A 19,355-nucleotide genomic window follows, 5' to 3' on the forward strand; every position below is an offset into this window, starting at 1 on the left:
CTCGTGTTGCTTGCCTTTATTGCCATCTATTCATCTCCAAACGAGTGATCAATTTATGATGATTAGACAGGTGGAAATGATACTGTATCAGATACTCCCACAATGAGATGAGCTTTGCTTTCTTCTGCAGAGATCCGTCTGGCGAAATTTCAGAAAACACACCTGACTGAGGGCAGTTCTGTAACTGTGAAATAGGTACAAGGTTGGTAACAGTTACAAATCCCATTTGACCTGTTAAGAGCTCAAAAAGCAAAATTACAAATATCAATTAAACTGTGATGAAAAACAAAGCCCAAGTGAAATCAAACACAGTAGTCCCCCAGTACAGCAGTTTGGAACCATTGGTTTTGATTATGCAGTTGAAGAAACAGTCATCTTCAACAATTAAGCAAATACGTTTAATTGATTAGTCGATCCATAACTAAATTGGGTTATTCTAACCAACATATTTGCCCCTATTTGCACCTCAATGATTTTTATAGAGCGAGAACGCACTTATAATAAAACATCAACCTTACTTATAACATAGTCTTAAAATCTGGAACCACAAGTAAAAAAATACTAGTAAGGTAAAGATTTCATTTCACCACCTAGTGTTTCTCAGAAGCAAACACACATCCAAATGGTCCATTCCTGCACATAAAAAGGGACTGCAGCTGGCTAGTTAAGGCAGATTGATTTTGTAGGGACTGGACAATCCACACATTCTCATGTTTTGATGGTCTGAACCAAATATGATTTATATATATAGAAAACAGGACCTGAACTCGGTGTCAATGAAAATCAAACACATTAAGAGAGTTAGAGTCGTGCAGTACCCCAGCTAGTCATGAGACATGTGACCAATGCCCACACAAGTGTCCCAATAAACCCACTTCACAAGAATTCCTTAATACAAACTTTGTTTCAGAAACAGGGTATGAACCAGGATTTCTGATGCTTACCACTGAATGTGCTAGTGGGATAATCTTGCAGCCAGTCAACTTTAACTCAGACTTCCTCAATGAGAAAGCTGATCAAATTTGGATCAATAAATACTTGAAGCAGTCAAACAGCTTAACATTCCAGGTTGTTAGATCAGTTACACAGCCACTGTGTAAGTGTGAAGGGGATTAGTACAGCCAAGAGTGACAATTAGACCACCTCCAGGTAAGCCTTGATTATGATCTCCATCATTAGAAAAAGCTCCCGAAGGCTATGGATCACACTTCATTTAATACCACATTCACCAGCCACAGGTGTCTAACAATGTTCAATCTTAACAATGTGATACTATCTAAAGACAATGCATTCATTGTAAGAAGAGGATAGGCTAAAACTGTACAATGCACTGGTAAGACCTCATTTAGTATACTGTGTAGAATTTTAATCACCATGTTACAAAAAAAAACGATATGGCTGGAATCGGAAGAGCAACCAGATGCATAGGTGGTGATATTCCAGTCATTTAAAGACTTAAAAAGACATTCAACTCCATTGACTTCTTCAGAATCAACAATGATACATGAGCCAGAAGATACAGACTGAAGCTACAAGGAAGTACGTTGAAAACGCACAGGTGACAGTTTTTGTTTTTGCACAGAGAGTGGCAGGACCCTGCTATGATGTCGAAGCCGATATCTTTCAAGAAAAGGCTGGATGAGATCTCCAGATCCATTAGCAAGCAGCAGCCACAGAAGCCGGATGGTCTGAATGGCTCTTGTCTGTAACATTCCATCTGTTCTTATGAGTATGGATTAGAGGCCAAGTGTCTCAAGCCAGTGAGATCATGAATTCCTGATGAAATCACTTCATACAGCAGATAAGGACTTCAGGCTTGAAAAAAAAACAAATATTTCCTTTTTACATAGACGTCCATGCTTTGGTAAAGATTTCCAGCTATATGTGACCTTATGCAGTTTGATAAAACAGGCAGACAGGCTTTCCAATCCACAGACCTGGGTGTGATCAAGAAATGTTGCCTCATTGGAACCAGGGGCTACAAGATCATACCTACAAACCGTATGCAAACCAGAACTGTTGACGTAGTTTCTATTGCCATCTCTAAAACGCAAATGATTCATTACCAAAGGTGGCAGTTTCAACACCCATTTTATTATCCTAGATGGCATTTATCAACAATTAGATGTCTAATTGTCATTAATTACTTGCAGTTGCTATTTTCATCACATCAGAAATATAACTCTTAAATGCATTAATTAAAATTATTATCTGTTGGTGTAGAAGGAATATTTAATAGTTTTGCCGGATATAAATAAATATAGGAACAAGTAAAGTTTATTCCATGTTGGAAAGAGAAGAAAGGAAACGCAACGTTTCGGCTGTGGAACCTTCTTTGGGTGTGAAATATAGTTAAATATATGCAATTTACGATCATGATACCTCTTGTATTGGAATTTGACATTCCAACGTCAAATTCGCTTCTAGTGAAGAGTACCACTTCATTTCCTAGGTAACGAACAATTTCATGATAACTTTAAAGTTTACAGTTACATAATTCATCATTTTAAAATCATCAATAAAAGGAATCTATGGAAAAATTCTCCCAGAACATCTCTTTCCACTCAAGCACCACAACGTATTGATTTCATTTTGTTTCCTTAAAGGCAAAAAGTGTTATTTTAAGTATAAAGGGACTAAAAGTAAAAGGCTGGTTGAGATAAATCGTGTATAAAATGAAATAGTTTAGCATTTTTTAATTCTTAGGTACATAATATCCGCCCTAGCTTCCGCCAGTACAACGGATTATAAAAATGATAACACACCGCATAACGTGCTTCGTTAAACAATGGCGTTTAACCCCCAGTGTTGCGGTTTTGAGGTTTAGATTATACTACTTGAAACCGATTGTGAAAAGTTGATTTTCTAACTGTCACGGTAAAAAAAAAAGGTTTGCTCACTATTGTGCGGTATGTCAATACTTCCCTTCCGAGTGCGATGATCACTATTGCAGTGAACACACCACGCAGGAGTCAAGTTTAGAAGTTTCCAAAATATATGGCTCTTTGATGGCGATATTCGCCCTTGTTGTTAATATAAAACCGTTCCTATAGGAAACTAGCCATCAATCAGCAGTGTCGGGTCTGCATTTTACTGCCACCGCGAGTCCCTCAGAGCACTAACCCTGTAAAAGTTTATATAGTGTATTGACTATTCTCTGAGGGTAGCTTACTTAATTAAGACCGGTGGCCTTTGAGAATGAAAGGGTACCGCTGTGTCAACAGTGCTTCCTATTTGGTGACACCTTCTGCTAAATTAAAATGTGCTGCAAACAGAGGTGAAAGTTTAAAGAAGAATGAGCGTGTAATCGGCCCACGCCAGACCTCACACGTGCAAAAGAGAATATTTACACCAAACTTGTCAAAGTAAACGAGCCCGCCCCCTCTCCATTCAGATGCTTACCAGTCGAACTGTGCCCCCTAAGAGAATTCAACGTCCTTCGGGCTCAAACGCAACACTGAATGATCGTTTACTCGCAGGGGAAAGTGTGTTTATCCACTATTCAAATTCTAAGATATAAAATAGGATAACAACAGCTACTACTACTCCGAATTTCATATCTTTCTGAGAGATAGTCGATAACATCGCAGTAATATTATTAATAACCACCGTTGTTTAAGAACGCACGTTATCTTCACTCATGTGTTAAAAAGAGTTGAAAGAGATGCGATATTCCTATGATCTCCAAGCAAAACACCAATTCACCATATCCTACAAAACAACTTTGGGAACCGGACCAGTTCAGTAGGTTCCTGTCACAACAGCATACCAGATTGGGAGACTGAAAAAAAAGCCATTAGCCAAAGGCATGCCTTCAATCAGAACAGGCTCGGCTAATAAAAAATGTTAAAAATGAAAATACACACCATGAAGTCTTTTAACAAGATTATCCGCTCTAATCTTTAAGGTTAATGTGTATTTCTCCTCTAGGCGAAACTTTAACACATTAAAGGCGAACACTACCCCTCCCAAGCAACGGGCATTGAAAGAGAAGCTGTGCGGCTTTTTAATAAGAAAGTCACTCTTCAGGGCTTGTTTCCTCAATTTGTTCGTCTCGCTTCACGTTTCTGGGTCAAACTGGAACAATATCAAGCGATCGAGCGCTTGGCTCGGTTTGAAACCATTGCACGGAGAGTTACCTTTAAAGAATACGGAAGGCCGAGATGAAAGATTGATAGAGAAATCCAATTTAACGTCTCTGTCATGACTTTTTAGGACCAAACAAGCGTGAAAGACGCAGGCAAATGCGTGTGACTGGAGAAATCGGGAAATTAAGCAAATGTAAACAAATCTGGGATTGCTACTGAAACGCAAAATTAAAAAAGGCCGGGTAAATATTAACATTAACCATTTCGGGTCTTGCACTGGATTTGTGGACTTTGTTCAGATGTCGAACATTTCATAAACATTTCTGTGGTTCGGAAAAAAGAAACCTCTTCTGGCGTGAAGGCCCAGCGTGTCTGCAGGTTGTGGACAGGTTACGCGATGAACAGTTCGCAGTCAATGTTTAACCAAGATGGCTGACCACCATTCAGTCCCTGATGTTTACTTGCAAATTAATCATCCAGTGCGTAGTCGGCGCCAGTGTAGATTTATCACTCACATGAGGCGGCCGGGGAGAGACTAAAAGACTTCACACCTTACTGCGTTTGATCCTTAGATTAGCTCAGCCTCCCACATAACACGAGTCTCCAGGGGTTTTACTTAGGAGGTCACTTATAATCGGCGGAAGTTTGTACATCATTAACAGAACGTTAAATTAAAATAACTAATAAGCATTCTTATTTTGCTGCAGATGCTGATTGGCGTTCTCGTAGTTTTTCCCCCCCAACAGTTTTTCGGGACGAGAGAGCTTTCAAAAACGATGCGAGATTCTCGAGCCAGAAGATTGATTCCTTCCACGGCTTAACAAATCAACAAGTCCTAGCTAACACAGCAGACGTTTTAGGAGAAAAATCTAATTTGTACAACAGAAGAGGGTAAGCGGGGCGTATTGGACTTTAGTAATATATACCGATTTACATGTCCCGCACTTCAAATATACTGTGAGACCTTAAGACACCTGAAAACGTCAAGTATAGTATTTGCAAATTCTTAAAGATCGGAGATTAGTATTTGACAGTAAATCAAAAACTATGAAATATTTTACTTTCCACCGCTAGTGATCTATTATTACGAGTGTGGCTGTTATGACTTGTGATTAATAATAAATCTATGCATTACTCTTTTTTTTCCCCACCAGTGCTACGAATCCTTGTCGACTAAAATGTATTACCAATACAGGTTATATTATAACCGGCATTATCTGTATACGAACCTCTCTCTCGCTGCAGGGATCGGAGGTGGTGATTTCTGGTGAATGGAAAGTGATATAGATGTTAGTTACGAAATGGACGTCACCGGGCCGGCGCCAAGCTCTCTTAAAAATGTGCGTCAAAAAAATGCAACGCTAGAAGAGCTAATCACTTTAAATGTTCCGCTCCTATCTCCAGCCATTTAGATCCGGCTTTTTTTTCAGCACTATCTCGCGTAAATACACACAAGCACAGCCTACAAGACCCGCTCTCGCTGTCTCTTTCGCTCTCTTCGTTTTAAGCTGCTTTAGGCTTAGCGTAGAAAAAGCGCTTTCCCTTAGAAGCGCCGAGGACACCGCGTCCATCAGGCGCCACTGCCAGATAATTAAATCACCTCGTTAAATTCATTTCTCTCCGGCTCCCACCCCATTGAAGAGGGGCACGAGGAACGATATAAAATTAGACAGCGATCTCTAAACGCTTCACGGTTTACTCGATTCGTTAAACCCCGACTTTCTGTACGATAGGACTCTCTGGGTGACGAAAGGGTGAATACTGGCACAAAACAACGCGCTCCTAAGATTAGATATGTTCCATATGGAAATGTGACCGGTATCTCAAACACAGACAAGCCGAGCGAAGGAGACAGAGCTATCCTGCAGACTGGGTGTAGCTAGAAGACTTGGGATGGCCTGCATTGTAGCTTTAATATGCAAGCTGTATGATCGTTCAATTTTCCAACAGCAAACAATGTGATACATATATGATTAGCCATGAATATATGTTAGCCACGAATAAATTATCATGCCCGTTTTTAATAGTGACATTTGGTCTTGCACTGATTTATAAGAACCTGCTTGTCTGCCTCTACTCTTCTTAAACCACTGAAACGACTTTGTAGCAAGTGTTAGAAGCTACTGCACATGTATCCGTCTTTCTTGGACACAATCCGGTCCCTACCTTCAACACTATGCAATGTAAAGCCAACGGCAAACGTGTGATTGGAACTGCGCTAGTCGCGTAGGAAATCACAGACAGTGATTTCCTACGAAGAAAGCCACCTAGAGGAGTCTCGAGCTAGTTTTCCTCGCTGGGTCCGACGAGAACGACCCTCCCCAGCCTAATGATGTTGACATATTCACACTGCATGGAGTGGAGTAGTGATGCTTCGCTGTAGCGTTACAGCTTCCGACACCTTCTTTTTATAACTCAAGTCTGTCCCCTCCACCCGACCTGTCAAAACCACGCCTACGAAGCCACACAATTGGTCCAAAAGCGTCAAGTAGCCAATCAACAGGGATCAGCTCCTTGCAACACACAACACATCCATACAATCTGGAACCTACAGAGCACAGAAGCGCAGGGTATTTCTTGGTGCTGAGATCTCGCCTTCTCTCTGCCTTCAACGGGAGTCCTTCTTTCTCTTATTTCTCTTTTTTGAAGTGTGTGTGTGAGAAAAAGAGAGAAAGAAAGTGTGTCTGTACGTGCGTGTGTCTGTGTGGAAAAGGGGGAGAGAAATGAATTGTTCTGCGCAAACGATCCATCTCAATACGTATCCACCGAAGCAAGACTGAAGCCTGTGAGAGATTTCTAAATCATTTTTTTAAGGAATACCGACATATTCGAGACAAACGTAACATCAAAATTACGTTGTTTCTGTACATTTTTACGCCCAGCTGACCAGCAAGACGACAGCGTAAAAAATACAGAGAACAAGCAACGCGTTAACCCTTGAAAAAGCAAGCCATCTACAGCACTCGAGAAGATAAAAGGAATCATATTTCTAAAGTTTTCATGGCAGACATTTGGATGGAATTTCAGAAGCGGCAATAAAGAGAATTCCCATTGTTCCAAATCAGTTCTTGCTGGGATGCATCTTCTAGTTCTGATACGATAGTAAAGAAAAGTCGAAACTTTATGACTAAGAAATGCGCAGCTAAAACATTTTCCCTCTTCTAAACAAAAGTGAACCACCATAACACATAACTGGAAATCCTGTGGTGAAGTAGGTGAGCTTACCGATGAGAGATCCAGTTGTACCAGGAACGAGTATGGCATACCACCCGTTTTTACCTCACCGGGCTCCGGACTTTGCCATGAGTGCGATGTTGGGACACCAGCCTCCCTTCTTCCCGGCGCTGGCTCTCCCTCCCAACGGTGCTCTGTCTCTGCCGGGAGCTCTGGGGAAGCCCATTATGGATCAGCTGGTTGGCGCCGCGGAGACCGGCCTCCACTTCTCCTCGATAGGTCACCAGGCAGCTGCTGCCCATCTCCGGCCTCTTAAAACATTGGAACCCGAAGAAGAAGTGGAAGACGACCCCAAAGTTCACCTGGAAGCCAAGGAACTTTGGGAGCAGTTCCACAAGCGCGGCACTGAAATGGTCATCACGAAATCTGGAAGGTAAACCTCACCTCCCACTTCTTTTTTATTCTCTCTCTCCCTCTACCATCCCTGACAACCCCGAATTCTCATTAAAACGCGTTTTTATTTGTATTACTGAGTGCCGCAAACAGCACCTCGCCCTCTTTTTAAAGGCCGACTATATATACATATTTTTGGAAATACTGTGGATCTCGATTTGTTTAAAGATGCCAGTAATAAAAAAAAAGATTAACATCAACCCCTTCGAAGCCGACCATTTTCTCCCATAAGTTTGTTCTCTTGCTTGCATAGGTCAGATACAATTTACAACTGTTAAGTTATTAAAATATATCTAATCAGAAAGTACTATTTCTAGGATCGCCCATTTGATCTTTTCCCGTGTTCACCGTAATCGGACGCGGAAAAAAAAATGCAAACCTTAGCAGACCAATAAATTGATCGAACGACACCTTTCTTGGTAACAGTTTAACCTGGACTCATTTTTTACGATTCCAATCGGCGATTATAAAATCATAACACTGCAGCTTGCGGGGAGCTAGGCAGAGGGTTAAATGATCTCGTTATTACGGTATCGTTCATTTTCCCTCCATTTGCGTCTCGGTCAAAGCTTTTTTCCCCGCTAGATTCAATAATAAAATGGCACAGACACCGACAGAGCTATATACTAGGAACAAAAATATCGGGAGCGAAAAATACGACTTCTAGGCCTGGTAGTTCAGTTCAGTATATTCCATAAAACTGCAGTAGGGCAGCACTTCGCACGGACAGTGAGCCCAGTTCGTCCGTGTCAGATAATATACGTTCCTTAGTTTATCGTCATATGTTTCCTCTTAGGCAAAATGTTATTTTATGCCAGTAGCCTGGTAGTATAAAAACACAAATTTGTGGCATCCTGTTGTAATTCAACACAATGTAGCTGCAAAGCGTTTTGGAGATATGCTATCATAATGCAATGCTGACTGCTATTATGTTCGTAAATCATGTATGCGTGGCGGTGAAGAGTGTTGTAAAATATTATCTAAAAGATTAAAATAGTTGAAACATAAATAATTTCCACACACGCAAACACACTCTCGTAGGAAGTTACATTTAGAGTTTAAGGCCAGACAGCTCGGTGCAAGCTCCAAAATTATCCCAAATTACAAACTCGCCTTTATAAAATGAAAAGGGAGGAACTGATCTATGAAGAAACCTAGAAAGGGACAAAAATAACACCTTATGGTCTTAAAGTAGAAAAAAAACATGTATATTAAAACACGATGTTCTTCTCTTCCTCAAGGCGAATGTTTCCCCCGTTCAAAGTGAGGTGCACCGGCTTGGATAAAAAAGCCAAATACATTTTGTTGATGGATATTGTAGCAGCCGACGACTGCAGGTACAAATTCCACAACTCTCGCTGGATGGTCGCGGGAAAGGCCGACCCCGAGATGCCGAAGAGAATGTATATTCACCCGGACAGCCCGGCCACTGGCGAGCAGTGGATGTCAAAAGTCGTCAATTTTCACAAACTTAAACTGACTAACAACATCTCCGACAAACATGGATTTGTAAGTTTAATCCGCTCCTTATTGTTTTCTGTTATGCATAGGGAATCTTCCAATTGCTATTAGGAAATATGATAGTGATACTGAAGGCTAGTATGACTTTCCCTCAAAACTGTAGAGCAAGAATATTGAGGAGAATATTTGGAATGAATGTTAAGGCTTTCTAAGAACAAGAAAAGGTTTCGGCAGAATGAAGGCCCACAAGTCCTTTGACTTAGGCCAACACAACAGTTGCTGAAGTTTTATTTCTTGTTCAAATTGTAAAAGCCATTTTAACGCATAAAAGCGATAGAACACTGAAACATTTCACCGTGTTTAACTCTCGTAAACTGTAAAATGAGAGCAAGGCTTTTGCTTTTTAAATAAGAAACAAGACGCATTTAAACTTACAGATGGATTCGCAAGTTATAATTCTTAGAAACTACTTCTGAATTGTGAAAACAACGCTGAATTCAATTTAGATGCGTAGACTGATTTTGCGTAGTACAGAAAAAATTGTTACAGATTAATCAGACTCTCTCAGGGTGATATATTCCTATATATATATTATATGATAGATGAGGTGATAACATTTCTTTGTTTTACTGAAGAATGACTGGAAATTATAACAAAATAATAGTTACGCGCTGTAGCAATCTCATTTTGAATTCGTGGTATCGAGAACATAGAACAGGTACTACTTTCTACCAATAACAATGGTTTTGTTATGCAGTTAGGTTAAAGATTAAGAGGTCTTAAACGTCACATTAAATTCCTAATAATTATAAAAAGTTTTGAAGCCCCGGGTGAATAAATGTGTACATTTATAGTTTAATCCCATTTTGATCATGTGTGGGTTTTACTTTATTTTTTTTTTCTGTCCTCGTCTATGAATACGTGATTATGTTTTGAAATCCTTAATTGTTTTCCTGCTGCAGACAATTCTGAACTCCATGCACAAATACCAGCCCAGGTTTCACATCGTCAGAGCCAACGATATTTTAAAGCTTCCTTATAGCACTTTCAGGACTTACGTCTTTCCTGAAACAGAGTTCATTGCTGTAACTGCCTACCAAAATGATAAGGTAAGATTATCGGTATATTATTCATAGTCCTTGCTGCTGTTGTCTGCTACCAGTGTAGAAAGTGCCGTTTTAGATTTTAAAGTAGTTTATGATTGGATGTTTCCACATGTGCATACTTATACGTTGCCTAGTAATAAAATAAATACAAAAATAAACGAAGAGATAAGGTATTATGCCTTTCCTTGCATGCCTAGCTCCAGGGAAATTCTTGCTTGTATGACAATTTTGTAAAGAAATGTATGTTTGGTTTTGGGGAAAGACAATGTTACATGTAATTTTGTTATGCTGGAATCTGTAGGCCACCTGTACCAGTTAAAAGTATCTACCAAGTTCACTCGTGTTTTGCAGCATTTGTAGAATAGGGTGGATATCTCCGCGGTTCGTCGATCATAAAAATACGTTATCTTTCATCGTTAGAATTTGATTTTTATATCAATTGCATAAACGTTTGGAATTGTTAGTGCGTGTGCTTGTGAGTTTGTGGAGATGAAAATTCATAGATGCAAGACTATTTTCCTTCGTGTCTTGCTGTGCCGAGGCGCTTTCTGTGTTCTTTAATTCTGTTCACAACCAGGTGCTAATCAAAATGGAGACTTCATTTTTGGCACTCCTACACATTAGGAGATTAAAAGTAAGAGTGAAAAAAACACTAAGGTTGGAAGAGGGGTCAAGCATGAATTGTAATAGTTATTAAGCACATATGCTGGATTTTCTTTTTCATTCCGCCAATCCGAACATAAAACATTCAATCAGCGTGTCTTTTATAGACTTAGAAAGGGGCGGAGGCTGTGTGTGTTAATATATGAAAAAGTATTTTATGTTTAAAATTTTGGGGATTGTTGATATCTTAACAGTGCCAAATTTAAATAAACAAAACACTTAGACTGTCTTCCATGCTAATTGTATAAAAATGTACCTATTTTAAGAGTTATCTGTGGTTTCCCTTCTTGAAGTAATTAATACAGGAGGTAACTATGTTTTCCTAACCGTCTATTACAGAAAATCTGAAGAATGTGTTTTTTTTTTACCTAGAGGCCTATGACAGGCATAGTTCCAAACTAGCGGAGCATCAAAACGATAGATCTCGCGTGTGTGTGTTTGCGCGTAAAGCAACGCTCATTAAAATTAACATCTGAAGGGGGTTCGTATCGGATTAAAATTAATATTACGCATTTAAAATGCTAATATACCATGTAGCCTATTAGGTTCAATCACACTCTTTAAATACAAGTTTTCAGGTTGAAATAGCGGTTTAAATAGCAGCCAAAAAACTAAAATAGTATAAATATTAAATGTAATTGCAGATAAAATGGCGTCATAACGTCAGTCCCATGGCCTTGAGTCAGTGTTTCATCGTAAAATTCATTTTTTAAAGACTGTGCTCTGTACCCTACCCAGTGCATCGACCTGACAACGAATTTCAAAATATGAGATGCATTCGGTTGTCACGCTTTAATGCTATATGAAGTCCAAGAACAAAATGTACAGCACAAATTGTCGACGATTTATAAAATATACATCTCTAAATGACAAATAAGGCTTGACAGGGGAAATAGTGCCGAAATAACACGAAGTTTCCTCTCTCCAACCTTAAAATAAACCGTTGTGCTAAAGTAGCTAAAGATTAGACACCGAGCCCTTAGCAAGATCAACAGGAGTACAGAAAAATAAGTAAGAATGATACATATAACTAGTATCCGGTCATTTTCACCCCCTTCTAAGTTATTCGAATTAATTTGAAGATCACGCAGGTAGTATTGACTGGTTTTAATTGTACTAATAATAATCCTAATGTTTTATCAAAAACAATTAAATGCCAGTGTTACGGACAACTCCCCTCAGCCTAATTATTGTCCGTATAAGAATAATAAATAATGTATTTTTAGTCTGTTCCTTACACTTTTGATGGAGTATAAATAGAGTACTTCAGTGGTTATCAACGAAAAAAAGCGATGCATTAAATGCATGTATATCCATTCCCAGATAATGTAAGTTACATTATTGATATATGCTCGATTTCCTTTTCATTCTTCTTACTACAACTTTACAACCCTCTGTAAAGAACTCCATAGCGAAATGGCCGCGTGTAAGCAGTGTACACTGTGCAGACGTCAGCTATGAAGTATCAATGCACCAGGGGTCCACGCAATTACTAGATCCAATTGAAAAGGCCTGTGTAAAATCTCGTGAAATAAAAGGACAGAAACAAGATCAAGTGCATTTCTCATATTTATTTTGCAGATGGTACATATATTTTATTTCCTTTCCAGATCACGCAGTTAAAAATCGATAATAATCCGTTTGCCAAAGGATTCCGGGACACCGGTAACGGCCGGAGAGAAAAGAGGTAGGACTGCTCACAAATCTCTTCCCCGCTATGGCCTTCCTCCGTTTTGCAAAACTAAAGAAATCGCTTTGATTCCAGAAGAAAAACCAAAGAGCTTAAACGTATCGGAAACACGACACCACGAGTCTCTTTAAATTATTGCTGGTATTACGGTTTAGGTACTACACACAAGAATGTTAAAAAGCACGCTTCATTTTGGCTTAACCTGGAATTCAATATTCCACTTGCCATTTATGTTCTGTATATATTCGCGACTCGGTTGCAAAGGGGTGGAGATTATAGTGCATCCTACGAAAGGGTACATCTCAAAGTCTGCTGCATTAAAAAATCATTTTGACCTGTACTGTACGTTGTACTTTGAGATGATGGGTATATACTTCTAAAATGGACAGTTTATTTTGGCTAAACGGGTCCGGAGACTAAAGAACATAAAAAAGATACGAGCTTGGGTTGTAAAAGTCAACTGATTAGTCGATGATGTAGAGTAACATCGCAGTGACAGTAATGCGAAAGTAATGTGAAATCTATGGGCTGCTCAGCGTTATATTAAAAACGCCGCTAGAATTGCGTGGGATATGTCAATGTATTTTACATATTGATATTTCCCCTGGCTCTTTATTATAACACTTTATTGAGTGACTGTTATATGCATTTATTTGAGAATGTTCTTAGATGCATATACAATATCTGTGTAAAGGAAAATGGGCGCTTTTACCAAAATTAGGATTAGTCCAATACTTCAAAAACCAGATTTACAAAGTCCTCCATAACGGAGAAAGCGTAGTAAAATTTCTATGGTGCATTTTGCAAATATATGTAAAATACGATAATCAGGTTGATAAAACTACGGACAAAATGTTTTTGAACGGACAGGAAACAGTTGGCTTTGCAATCCATGAGATCTTACGAGGAACAGAAGAAAGACACCGGAACATCAGACGAATCCTCTGGCGAACAGGCGGCGTTCAAGCGCTTTGGACAGGCCTTATCACCCGCGGTGTCAGCGGTCGGTGCTCCCAACCTAAAAAGTAAGAGCGCTTTCTTCCCCCTCTCTGTATTACTAATAATCAACTGACTTGAAGGACTTGTGAATACCAGTATTTTCTTTTCTATATAATGAGGCAGGCACAGCTGCATTAAAACAGGGTGAGGTTAAAAGGGGAAACTTCGACTTTTGCTTTAGAAAGTAAACTTTAGTTTTTAATCAAACTGACTGACTTCACCAGCGCAGCCTTGTTTCTTATTAAGCATCCGGTGCATTAATTGCCATAACTCTGCAGCAGACCAGTTGGCTAATAATAATAACATTTTATTTCTTTCCACTGTAACAAACTCCTGTTGAGGCTGCTTTACAAACAAACCTCGTTGTTTGCTGAAGTCCACGTTCATGTATGCGTTATACTGCGCTTTTGTGCTATTGGTTTTTGACTTAAGTGGGTGATTCAACTTTGCTGTGGGTTTAGTTCTCTCTGGGACAGCTTCTAACACGTATTTCCAAGAAAGACCAGAGATCTGTCTGTTAGTCATGTTTTTTAAGATTTTTAAAGTGATATTGAAAAAATAAACTTGTCAGAAAACCCTTCTGTCGTATGTAACATCCACACAACACGCCGGAAATGTATTTTACATTCGTCTGCTGTAAATTGCGCTTTTAAAAGACTTAAAGCTTGCCTCTTTTTTTTCCCTCCTACTAGACAATTGTATGAACGTTTTTTTAGCAATTACCTTTATAACGTATAAACAATAACTATTCCCGGGTGTTGTTTGTTCTGCTTTAAATTCCGCGGTCTTTCGTGGAAAAACAACGCCAATATCATTTGAAATTAAAAGGAATCAAAATGTGACGCTAAGGTTTGTCCGATTTCAACTGCATGTGACTTCACGCTCTTTATTGTTTTAATTAGACGCCTGCGAGAGCGATGAAGACAGCGACGAAGAGAGCAAAGATGAAAATCCACAGGACGGGCAGGAATCTAATAAAATTTCTACAACCACTGAGGAGGGAAAGGACACTGACAGAAGCCCTACTAAAGCCCACCTGTTTGCCAGCAGTGATTCCGCAAGCAGGGCTAGGACCGAAGACGCAGCACGGACCGACAAAAGCCCGGCGGACTCCAGGCAAAGCCCAGTCACCATTATCTCCAGCACCACAAAATCGTTAAGTGGCGAAGACCTTAAGCCCTCAATACGTGACCCATCCAAACAGGACGAGTGCAGGCCTATGAGCAAAGAGAATTACGTGCCCTTGACTGTTCAAACGGACAGCAGCGCTCACATGAGCCAGGGTCATTTACATAATTTTGGATTTCCACCTGGTCTGGCAGGACAGCAGTTTTTCAACCCCCTGGGTGGCGCTCATCCTTTTCTTTTACACCCCAGTCAGTTTAACATGGGAGGCGCCTTCTCCAATATGGCGGCGGCAGGCATGGGTCCTTTGCTGGCTGCAGTGTCTTCTGGGGGGGTTAGCACCATGGACACGGCCAGCATCGCCTCCCCGCAAGGGCTCACGGGAGCGTCAGGACTGCCCTTTCACCTACAGCAGCACGTGCTAGCATCGCAGGTAACAATCTTATCTCGGCTCGGGGTGTGCGGAGCCCCCACCGTTCGCCATGTTTAGCTCCGACTTTGCAACCAGTTTCTGATTTGCAAGCCGTTGATGAAGAAACGGCCTTTTGTAGGGTCATTATGATAGTTCGTAGCTGGATTCAAATATTAATGGATGTGTGCAACAGGGAAGAATGTTAAAGATATTAAACATCCGTGTATTTTTAAATGAACTCCACAAAAGGTTAGATATTTGAATGCACTTCGAAAATTAAAATTAGGAAGTGCAATGCTGTGAAGGGGACAGCCCCCCCCTTGGGATTTTAGTCTTTTTTTTTGCTCATCACTTGTGTTTTTTTTTACAAATGGCTCCTTACACTATCGCGAGCATATACAGCAATAACACGGCCATATTACAATGAACATCCATGTAACGTCTTAGAATCCCACTATTAAATGTTATGTGTTGAAACCAACAGACTGCGGGGTATCAACAGTTCGATTCTAATTTATCGAGGCTTGTAAGGTCACAGGTTAATTCAGACCGCATTTCGAGGAAAGGAAAGTGGTCATTAAAAGGACTTACACCCAGCATGCATTATGTGAAAGGTCTTTGTTCGTAAAACGAGGTTCTCCCTTTATAAAATGTTACTCAGAATACACTAGGTGCAAATTCATAGGCGATTTCTAGTTCTGGCCAAAAGTATTAATAGCTGCATCGGTTGAACACCAAACAGCAACGATCTGTATCTAATTACATGTGACTTTAATGGAAATATTTAAACATGGCACTTCAACGCTAATATGTTATTCTTTATGTATAGTTTATAAGCGAGAGATCTCTGCTTTTTATGGGTTATATCATTTCAACGTTCTGAGAAAGAGAACTATTCCCCCCCTTATGCTAAGTTGTTGCTGAACATCTTTTTGCAGATATTTGGTTTTGACATTCGTGGAAACGAAAACAGCATCTCTTTTTCGTCACACACAGCAATAACGTCAAATGTTTATAAGCTAAAAAAAAAATGTTTTGAAAATTTATTTAAAAGACAAGTATATTTTTGACACGTCTGGGCTATTTGTGAAAAGACCTATGGGTGTATTTACATTCATTTGCTGACTGTGGTTGTGGATTAATTAGATCCTTGATACATGTCCCTACAAAAATCCAGAGAAAAGTGGTGCGTATTTCAGAGATATTTGAATGTGTTTTAACTGGGGTTGGTTCCACAGGCTGGCTAAGAAACGACAACATTAGTAAATAAGTTATCCCCCCAAGAGTGGAAGAGAACAGCTATAAGCTGTAGGACTGCAGGGATCGCTGCCTGCTTGTGTAACTCGCGCGTGTAAGATCACGGTGATGTCAGGTTCCCGCTGTCATTCCGTCAGGCGTTTAACTGCCTTGTTTTGTTTGCAGGGCCTGGCGATGTCTCCCTTTGGAAGCCTTTTCCCCTATCCTTACACCTATATGGCGGCTGCTGCCGCCGCCTCCTCCTCCGCGGCTGTCTCTTCCTCCGTGCATCGCCACCCGTTTCTGAACGCGGTGCGCCCGCGTCTCCGGTACAGCCCCTATTCGATTCCCATGAGTATACCGGACAGCAGTACTTTGCTCACTACAGCTCTCCCTACTATGTCCAACAGCGCCATCGAGATCAAAGCCAACAGTATGGCAACAAGTCCAGTTTCGGCCACCATGGACTCTACTTCGGAGGTGAATGGTAGATCCTCCACGATATCTTCAGGCTCAGTCTCTCTGTCCCCAAAAACGTGTCCTGAGAAGGATTCCACCAACGAACTGCAAAGCATTCAACGCTTGGTCAGCGGACTAGACTCGAAACAAGACAGGGCAAGAAGTGTCTCACCTTAGCGAAAGAAAATAATAATAATAAAAATAATAAACGTACATTTCTAGCTAATGCGGGTTTGTTTTTGCAAATCTATCCAACTGTTGTTGTTTTTTCCAATGCACTTTGTTAGAAGAAAACGTAAATGTATATTTCTTGTGTTAACAGAAAACACAGACTTTGATTTGTTTCCCTGTATTTTTGACTACCACATAAGTATTGGAACGAAAAAGGTTTAGTAAGAATTCTGATCATAAATCGATAAAGTTGCTGCTACGCCATATCTATATTTTACATGTCGGGTGCTGGGAGAACGAAATAAAAAAAAATGCCGCTAAATTGGTTAGGATGGTTTGTAAACCTGTTTCTGGTATAACTTGTAAAGTGCTGTGTTTGATAGGAAAAACAATGTATATGAGAATGATTATGTCCGGAACAAAAGAAAGGCTTTGCATGTCCTACATGACCATGTCTCGTTTGCTGATTGCCACTGATTTATTTTAAGGCGACAAAAAAGAAAATATATGTTGGTGTAGGCCTCCTCTCTCTCCAAACAGATTTGCAAGACAGTTTTTAGAATACTCTTTTACTTTCCCCGTGCATTTGAATACACAGTGATTTTGTATGTAACGGAAAATAAAATCCGAAAAGAGAAATTAAAACGGGAAGCTTAGACTATAAATATATTAAAAATATTTATGTAATTATTTGATATTTCTTGTAAATACAGGCTACCGGATTAGAGTTCTCAAGAATCTGCCCTTAATTTATTGGCGTTGTACATATTTTTTGTAAATATTGTCTGCCAGTTGGTTTGATCGTTTCCGTCTTTTCAGTCAGGATGGAGAAATCTGTCCAGAATCTCCGCCACTCCACCCTTTTAGCTGTCTGTATAGTTGACTGCAAAGACAATGGTGTCATCGTAGTTTTTCCCATGGTCTCTGTGTTAAGATTGCTACTGTTCAGAATAATTAAAAGTGACAACAGCGCACCAGTGGCTTGAAACGTGTTGAAGATTTCCTTTAGAAATTTTGTTTGTGTGTCAAAACGAATGGATTTAAAAAAAAAATCCGTTTTGCAGCTTGAAAGTAAAAGTGCCGAAACTTTATTACAATATGAAGGTTTAATTTGTGTTTCTAAAGTTGTCATTGGATTTCTGTAGTTTAAAGATTTTTGTTTTGTTAACAAATGTTTCCTGAAAGTTTCAATAAAATATTGAATTGCACCACAACTTGTGCTGATTTGCCCTGCGACATCTCAGAACTTGGTGTAACGTTACTCATGTGTAATATTAGTCATTTCGTTCTAGAATTACTTTTCCTTGATTTGGTTTCGGGATATTTGCAAATCGCTTTTCTGGAGTAGACTGAATCGTTTGAGTAAAATTCCATCTCTTTGGAACGCACAACCTGTTCACGAAAACGTGACTAAAATGTTCTAGATGCCGTCATTTGATTTCATACGTTAATGTAAATGAAAAAAAATCTCATGTCAAATAGTGACAACACACTAGACAATGTTGAATATCTGAACAGGCTGTTTATTGTGGTCATTTAATTGCAGAATAACAAGCTATTAGGTGTACCAGACTTTTGAAGGTAGACTCGCGCAGAAAACGGGGTCAGCACTTGCAAGCGTTGCAAATAAAGACATCTATTCTGCGGTTTCCACTAAAAGTATTACACATAACAAAATGGCAATTTTAGAACACATAGAGAAATCTTGGAAACTGATTTTTAGTTTGAAATAGATTACATACTAATAACATATAAATAGCAAAACCCTACACTAAAATGTTAAAAACGGGCAATTTCGTGTTCATACAGTGATAGAATATCTTGTGTTAAAAATAACACTAACGCCGTGTTGATTTGATCACAGTGTGTGTTCACAATAAGGGCTGTCTTGATTTTTGTTTTTAGCACAGGGGTTTTGTTATTTGAGTGCAGGTTTCGGCAAAATGAGCTTTACAATACTCTGGTGCTTGTAAACCTTGCAAATCAAAAAGTTAATTAATCTTTGATTAAAATATAAATGACAATCTAGAGTCTTCGGTTTTGAATTAAATCAACTTTATCTGGAAAATAACTATAACACGTCTTGGGCGACAGTGATACTCTTAACACAGAGCTCCCAATATCTGAAAACATCGACTAAACTCTGTTAAGGCTGTGCTAGTGAAGTTCAGTGGAAAAACAGGGTGGAATATATTGATTTTTGAACAACAAAAGTGGACGTATAAAGAATGCAAAATAACTAGATTATCGAGTTCATTCCGCCTTGAGACATGTCTTTATCAACTACAAATCTTTATTTGTATGTAGTGAGGTTAATA

The 19,355-nt window shown here is 39.5% G+C and overlaps 1 protein-coding gene across 1 annotated transcript; it reads left to right on the forward strand.

The window, feature by feature from the left end:
* The first annotated feature begins 6,590 nt into the window (after positions 1-6,590).
* tbx3a (T-box transcription factor 3a) lies at positions 6,591-18,245 on the forward strand. The gene is made up of 7 exons (XM_088935994.1): positions 6,591-7,695; positions 8,957-9,224; positions 10,139-10,285; positions 12,556-12,632; positions 13,506-13,660; positions 14,537-15,192; positions 16,594-18,245. Exons 1-7 carry the CDS (start codon positions 7,316-7,318, stop codon positions 17,041-17,043), a joined length of 2,133 nt encoding a protein of 710 aa, XP_088792120.1. The 5' UTR covers positions 6,591-7,315; the 3' UTR covers positions 17,044-18,245.
* Positions 18,246-19,355: the final 1,110 nt, after the last annotated feature.

Source organism: Atractosteus spatula, chromosome 17 (genome assembly GCF_055471065.1).
Source record: "Atractosteus spatula isolate fAtrSpa1 chromosome 17, fAtrSpa1.hap1, whole genome shotgun sequence".
Taxonomy (NCBI): Eukaryota; Metazoa; Chordata; class Actinopteri; order Semionotiformes; family Lepisosteidae; genus Atractosteus; species Atractosteus spatula.

Bases quoted from the DNA above. Each gene is read 5' to 3' on its own strand.
- tbx3a (XM_088935994.1), top strand. From the start codon at position 7,316: ATGAGAGATCCAGTTGTACCAGGAACGAGTATGGCATACCACCCGTTT. The intron at 9,225-10,138 runs GTAAGTTTAATC...TTCCTGCTGCAG, and splicing joins TCTCCGACAAACATGGATTT to ACAATTCTGAACTCCATGCA. The intron at 15,193-16,593 runs GTAACAATCTTA...TTTTGTTTGCAG, and splicing joins AGCACGTGCTAGCATCGCAG to GGCCTGGCGATGTCTCCCTT.